The following is a 7790-nucleotide window of genomic DNA, read 5'->3' as shown; positions in this document are numbered from 1 at the left end:
TTGATACTTCAAAATTACATTCTCTAATTTTGAATGATGCACACAGGCACAATAAAAGAAAACAGATTTCGCTATATATCTCTTCGAAATAGAAGAAATGACATGTTATATTTTATCTTACATGTGTACTTTCAATTTCAATATGGTTCTAAATTTAGATTTAGTTTTCCCATAAATTGCGGACGGAATAGAAGACACCTGTTTATTTTCTGCACATGTAGAAAAGTTGAAAACTGGGAGTTGAATGACATAATTTTTACTTATTTTAAGATAAATGTTAGAGTAAGAAAATTTTGAAGTTAATGAGTAATTTTTGGGGCATAATTTGTTAATTTTTTGTTTGTTTTCCGTCTTTGTTCTTCCGACTGGTAAGTTTTGCACAAGTGGTCAAATTATTCTCTTGGTATTGCTGATTTCTTATATGAATATAAATCCTGTCCTTAAATTTTCAATTGCACAAAATACGAACATTTCAACGTCTTTTTAATTAAACAATTAAATTCACACGTCTTTCATTAATTATGTGTAACCTATTATAAAACTTTACGTTGAGTACTGTGTTTTTCGTTCAAGACTACGGCTTTTTAAAACGATATTGTTGGGTCAATTCAGGTTTCATTTTAATTAATTTGATGTCAATAGAAGAAAAATTGTTACATGTTTATTTGTTTATTTGTTTATAATTTTGTTGTGAGGCGTTTTTTCTTTCTGTTGATATCATAAACACGAAATGCCTTCTCCTACGCGTCTAAACAATGTTTTTAAGTCAGGCTGCACACAGAACAACGTAAAGAATGCTGTGATTTCTAATTGGAGTTATTTAGATAATTTCTATGAGGTTAAAGACAGCACAGGCGTGCTTGTTGGATTCATTATAGACCGAAGAAAGTAGTTTCTCTTTCGTGTGTCCTTTCTTGGAGTAAGGGAGATAACTTGCGTAACTAACGACGAACGTTTTTAATCCCGTATTCCGCTAGAGGCGTGCAATTACGTACACTTCGCCTTAAGCTTAAAACTCTAGTTTCAAACACAAAGAAAAAAATATGAATCATCTAAAGGGGTCCTTAAAAACATAGGCTAATATTCCCTTCTAACAAGCTTACGGGAATTCATTCTTTTCTTCTTTCAATGAAAACAAACGGAGCTTGGAAAGAGTATTCTTGTCAATGCTTGTATAGTTTGTCCACCTGGCCACAGTAGGAGTGGACAACATTTCTAGCTTGTCCACTCTGCCCACCCATAGGAGTGGGCATGCAATTTCTTATGTTTAATCATAAGACTTGCAAGTACAATCATTTGAAAAAAGCAGATAAGCATTTATAATCAACATTTTTACAAAAAAAAAGAGTTTTAGCTAGAGTGGGCACAGGTGGGCCGGTGGAAAAAGCAAAATCCACCCTGGCTGTTGTGTACTTTAATAGTCACATTTCACAGGTAATAACTCCTTTAAAGGGTCAATTGACGATTCCAAAAATGTTCACATACTTTGATAAACAAACATTTTTGCTCTTGATTGCTGATTTGTATCAATCAGTGTCTGCAGAAGCTCATAAAAGTGGTAAAAAAATACCATTCAAGGGCAATTACTCCTTAAAGAAATCTGTTTACCCTTTCAACTGTGTTGACATCAAGGATTTGTATACACATCCAAGTAATAATTAAAAACCAATTGTTCAGAGAACAATTGAAGGTCTTTCCACCAGTAAGGATCTATTTTGATATGCAAATATTAAAATTTGGTTTCAAATGTCAATTTCAGCATCAAATAACAGCTTATTGAATGCGGATTCCAAAAATATATGGTTTCTATACAAAAAGGTATGTATAAGGGAGATAATTTTTACTTCCAGTTTCAAAGATGTTACTTCCTGTATTTTTTGATAGTTTGACACGGATTCCAAAAATATATGGTTTTATATACTTTTACATTTAGTTTTAAAAATAGCTACTTCCGGTTAACAAAAGTACACTTCCGGTTGGATTTTTCAAGGTCACATTGCTTGCAGCCTATTGCAAAAAGTCCAATGTCTTTATCTTGCATACATACGAGATAAAAGCATAGGACAAAATCTAGAACGTTAAATTTTCCTATGACCTTGAGCTCGATTTCAAGGTCATCAACCAAGGACCTCAAATCAAAAGATTCTAGACCTCTACTTTATATTGTTAATGAGTTATATCCCCATACAACTAATATTAGATATAAAAGTGGGGAAAACTCACTTCAAATGTCTACGTACCCTTTTAAATAAAATTTACGTGTTACAACATGTGGCAACTAACATTTGTTTGAAAATATTTTGTCGATATCTTATATTTCTGAAAATTAAAGATAACAAGCCAAAATCAAAATTTTTAACATGTTCTTGACCTTTGACCTTGACCCAAATTTCATTTTATTGGACCAAGGACCTCAAATCAAAAGACCCTAGGCCTCTATCACTTATGATTTTCCAGTTACAAATACATTTCATTTATTTCAATACAAAAGGGGAAATAACTCTCATATGGAATCTTCGTAAAGCTTCATTCAAAATGAAACCCAACATCCTGAGGATATAATGAGCAACTTGGAAAAATAAATTTGTCGCTTTGTTCTACGGTTGCGGAGGAGATTTCATAACAAGAAAAACAGTGTTTGGGGAAGTAACTCTTACAAAGAAAAGTGTATGGTTCAACAGGGTCAGTTTCAAAGTGTATAGACTGTATGATATCATATACAAAAAAACTAAGCGACATCTTTTGAAACATTTTTACACTGCAAGAAAAAAATAAGGCGGAAGAAAAAAAAAAATAATCAGAAGAAATTCAATATGTCTTTCCACACGGAAAGGTGGAAAGACCTAATTATGCATTTAAAATTTTTGCTACTTGAAAGTTTTAGCTAAATGATGGTTTCTGCAAAAGATGAAAAATACCATTCAAGTGCAATTAAACATAAAGTTAAAACCATCTTTCAAGGGCAATAACTCCTATAGAGGGCCCATAATGTTTTCAGTTGTGTTGACTTTATTTGTATATCATATTTACCCTAAACAGTTGCTGTATATGGTGTCTGAATAAATGGGTTAAAATCATATCTCAAGGGCAATAACTCATGTAAGGTTTCAATTGAGCATTTCCTCCAGGACTTTTCTGAATATCTGTTTTTGCTATACATTCTATTCATTTTAAAAACTCCAAGGGAGACAGACTTTTGACCTGTTGATCATTTCAACTGATGTCAGTTTTGCGTTAACGACCTCAGTTTTGGAGAAAGTTCGACAAACCTTTTATACTTGTACCGGACTACCAGTATGCGGTTTTATTCATTGTTGAAGGCCTCACAGTGACCTACATGTATACTTGTTAATTTCAGTTGCATTTGGTCTCTTGTGGAAAATGGTCTCAATGGCCATCATATCACATCTTGTCATTTTTATACAACAATAAATATATCAGTTGTTTATAGTGTCTGAGAAACAACAAACCTCAACAACTTTACATTGACCTATAAACCATGAAATTGATGCCAAGTTAGAGAAAACCTGTCAGTCAGACAAGAAAACCTTACAAAAATTTCAAAATTCAAAATAAGTTGCCATAATGCATATCAACAATATGGACTTGACCACAAAAACTTTACCTCGATCACTGATCCATTAAATTCTGCTACACAAAAAGGCAAGACAAAATGCTGTTTTTTAAGCATTCACCTTTTTAAATGAAAATGAGTTCAAAATAATGGATGTATACAGCTTGAATTTATTCTGTATGTCTTCTCTTAATTATAATTATTTTACATAATTCATTTCAGGGTCTTTTACAGCTAACTATGTGGTAGGGAGTTTGCTCATTGTTGAAGGCCATACAGCGACCTATTGTTAATGTCTGTGTAATTTTGTCTCTTATGGCATATACCGGGTGTATGTATGGAGAGTTGTCTCATTTGCAATCACACCATATCTTTTTTTTTTATATTGTGCATGTTGTAAAATGTACATGTACATGAAGTATAGCTTGTTAAACCATTGACACACAAAAAATTTGTAAGGGTTCCACGGAACCCAGTGTCTCGCCTACTTTTGCTGTTAATCGCAGACTCAACAAAAATGAGGAAAAACATCAATAAAAATTTCCCTCTCGATACTGCCTTTTGATTGAAAGAAGCTTCCAAGTTTGGTAAAAAAAATCCAGGATAGTTTATGAATCTAATAAATGTTTTATAAACTTTAACTGCAGACTGTATGTAATGTTAACTGGAAGAAAAACTAAGTCCATTTATAAGTAAAATACGGAAAAAGTGAATTTTTTTTTTACAAAATTTACTTCTGAATAACATCTTATGATCAGAAACAAGCTTTTGTCTAAGTTTGGTAGAAATCCAGGATAGTTTAAGAACATTATAAAAATTTTAAAAACTTAAACCACAGAGTGAATGTTTTGTTTCTGGCAAAAAAACTAAGTCCATTTATAAGTAAAATACGGAAAAGTGGAAATTTATTTTAACAAAATTTTCTTCTTGATACTATCTTATGATCATAAACAAGCTTCTGTCCAAGTTTAGTACAAATCAAGGATAGTTTATGAAAGTTATTAAAATTTTTAAAAACTTTAACCACAGAGTGAATGTAATGTTTCCTCGCAGAAAAACTAAGTCCATTTATAAGTTAAATACGGAAAAGTGGAAATTTATTTTTACAAAATTTTCTTCTTGATACTATCTTATGATCATAAACAAGCTTCTGTCCAAGTTTGGAACAAATCAAGGATAGTTTATGAAAGTTATTAAAATTTTAAAAACTTTAACCACAGAGTGAATGTAATGTTTCCTCGCAGAAAAACTAAGTCCATTTATAAGTAAAATACGGAAAAAATGGAATTTTATTTTTACAAAATTTACTTCTGGATACTTTCTTATGATCATAAACAAGCTTCTGTCCAAGTTTGGTAGAAATTCAGTATAGTTTAAGAAAGTTATTAAAATTTCAAAAACTTTAACCACAGAGTGAATATTTGTGGACGCCGACAACGGAATGTAGGATCGCTTAGTCTCGCTTTTTCAACTAAAGTCGAAGGCTCGACAAAAAGGATTCATTACAAAAACTGAATAATTTAATATTTAATTTCACAATACATTTATTTATCCCCCTGTTAATTTACATTTCTTGGCCAAGATGGCCAAGCTGTTCTAAAAATCTTGCTGCATTAACAAGCTGACTACACCCATAAACGATTTTCTTTTGTCCAGCACTTGATGATGATTTTGATTTGGCATAGTCTATTAAATTTTGGTATTCAATGTAATTTCCACCTCCGATCATAAACACATAAGCTTCTTGGAATGGAGATTTGTTTCTAGGAACTGAGGATGAATCTGAACGTAAAAGTTTTGGGTCAAAGTAACGATAGTCTTCAATTTCTTGCAATGTCTTTGACTCCATAAGTCCATCCACAATTCTAGTGGCTGGCAAATTGTGCCTTTTAATAACCAAGTTTTTAACTCCTTCCATAAGAAACTGTGAACTTTTATTCATTAATTTGTTAAACATTCCTACAGTTGTTGTTCCCCCTCCTCCATATTGACTTGGCGCTGCATTCATTTTATTATAAGCTCGCCATCTACGAATGAACGTGATTGGTGCTACCTCACAGTTAGCACCGGTCAAGGCTACGCAATATTGATCAATTTCAGCATCACTCATTGGTGGACCACAGATCAATGCTATGATAAATATTCTGACTTTGTCTTCCGGTGTTCCTAAATCAGGGTCTGATATAATGTCCATCAGCGATTTGTCTAAAAGTGCCTTGCTCATCATTTTTTCTTCCATTTCAAAGTAGACATCTAGTTTACGGTGCTTTATGTGTTCCAACATGGCAGTAGCAATGTTAGTGTGCATGTCAATCAAACGCTTCATTTCTAGCAACTCTGGCAATGAGCTTACTGTTGAAGTAAGTTTGGCAGTTGTATCATTCATCATACTGAATGCTACTTCATCATCACCCTCAAGACCCATTGCCGATTTCATTTTCTTTATTTCATCTTCATGTGTCTTGTAGGTTTCTAACTGTTCTTGGACAGCTTCTGCAACTTGTGGGAATGGACTACCCTTTTCCTTTTCCCAAAATCTATCAGACGGATTCAGATCATAGCTTTTCTTTTTCTTTTTTGTCATCATATTGCCAGCTGGACCTTTAACTTCTATAGATTCTTCTATTTCAACTCGGTTCAGGAGAAGATTGAATACATCATGCGCTAACGCTTGATATGTCCATGTATGATGGAGCATAGTGGCTAAATCTAGATTTCGATCCAGCAAAACTAATAATGGCCTTTGAAAACTAAACTGCCCAGCCTGTATATTGTCAGTAGTGAAAAAGCTGTTCCTGGCATCTCTTAGATTCTCTCTCAACTTTTTGTCCAATTTCTCTGCAACCATTTCTGCTGCGTTACCTCTTGGGCATCGAATGATGGGCACGGTACCCAGTGTTACAAAAACAGAAAACAAACTGTCAACGATAGTATCCATGATCTGCTCCATTTCAGTGTCTTTGACGTCACCTTTGTTTATTTCATAATATGATAGTTCTTTGTCAAGATTTCTTAAGGTAAACATGTCTTCTTCTAATGAAATGAAGTTCAAATATTGATCAAAAACTTTGGAAACCTGTTGTACACAATTGCATTGAATAGCTGTTTGGGCAATGTCTTCAAGTTTCTGCCTGGAAATAGCAGATATGAAATTCATGTAATACGAGTCATACAGCTGGTTCTGTATGTCTTGACATATTCTTCTAATGTTGTCATCAGTTGGTAATACAAAATAAATAGCCGGAACATCTGGAATAGAATCCCGATCTGAATGAAGATTCAAGTGAAGAGTTACTCCCAACTCTCGGAGCTCTTTGACGGTCAATAACGGCGAGATTATGTCTTGACCAAACCTATCATAGACGAGTACTTTCCATTGTGGCTCTGCTGAGCTTGATTTTGTTGGAGGGGTGTTAAAATTAAGCATTCGTTTTAAAGCAAGAACTTGTTTCTCCCTAATGGAAGCCATGTTTGTTGTTACTGCCACCTGGAGGTTGACGTGGCATTTATGACATTGACCAAAGAAGGACAACTCTACTTTCACTTTCACTTTGATTAATCACAACAGTCATTAGATTGTTTTCCAGAACCCTTGGAACCGAATTTAAACTACACATAATTTAAATTAAATAACAAATGACTCAGTATTTGCCAAGAAAAAAATACTTTATTCCAAAAAGTAAATCCCTGATGAGTAAAATTTTAGAATCCATGATATCTCGGCCTATAACAAAATCGGACTATAACAAACTCGGACTATAACAAACTCGGCCTCCCAAAATCGGACTATAACAAACTCGGACTATACCAAACTCGGACTACTATAAGAATATAAGTATAATGTTGATTGTTGCTGTCATTGGAAATTAATTTTCAATTCTTAATTTAAAATGAATTTTTATCTACAATTAATTAAATAATTTATTTTTGAACATTTTTGAAGGGAATAAAAAAAAAAATACGTTAACAAGATATATATATCTGTTCAGTTTTTCCATCTTTGTGCAATGATATTCAACACTTTTTAGTGTTTTGTTTTCCATCTATTTATCGGTATTGTTACACAATCTTTCAGACTCATATAATTTTTCCTCAATGTTTGTGTAGTATTGTCAATTTTGATGATCCAATACCTATTAAGTTTACTGGTTCGGAGACAACAAGAGAAAAGGAAAGAATAATCGGTTTCAGACATATTTAATTCTACGAGATCATC

At 33.0% G+C, this 7790-nt stretch overlaps 1 protein-coding gene across 1 annotated transcript; it reads right to left on the bottom strand.

Moving 5' to 3' along the window:
- Positions 1-5086: 5086 nt before the first annotated feature.
- LOC143083195 (sec1 family domain-containing protein 1-like) lies at positions 5087-7073 on the bottom strand. The gene has a single exon (XM_076259442.1). It carries the CDS (start codon positions 7041-7043, stop codon positions 5139-5141), a length of 1905 nt encoding a protein of 634 aa, XP_076115557.1. The 5' UTR covers positions 7044-7073; the 3' UTR covers positions 5087-5138.
- Positions 7074-7790: the final 717 nt, after the last annotated feature.

The sequence above is a fragment of the Mytilus galloprovincialis genome, chromosome 7, assembly GCF_965363235.1.
Source record: "Mytilus galloprovincialis chromosome 7, xbMytGall1.hap1.1, whole genome shotgun sequence".
NCBI lineage: Eukaryota > Metazoa > Mollusca > Bivalvia > Mytilida > Mytilidae > Mytilus > Mytilus galloprovincialis.
Note: the sequence above shows the minus strand (reverse complement) of the source record. Positions and strands in the feature narration are given on the sequence as shown.

Coding starts and splice junctions, on each gene's coding strand:
- LOC143083195 (XM_076259442.1), bottom strand. CDS start 7,043: ATGGCTTCCATTAGGGAGAAACAAGTTCTTGCTTTAAAACGAATGCTT.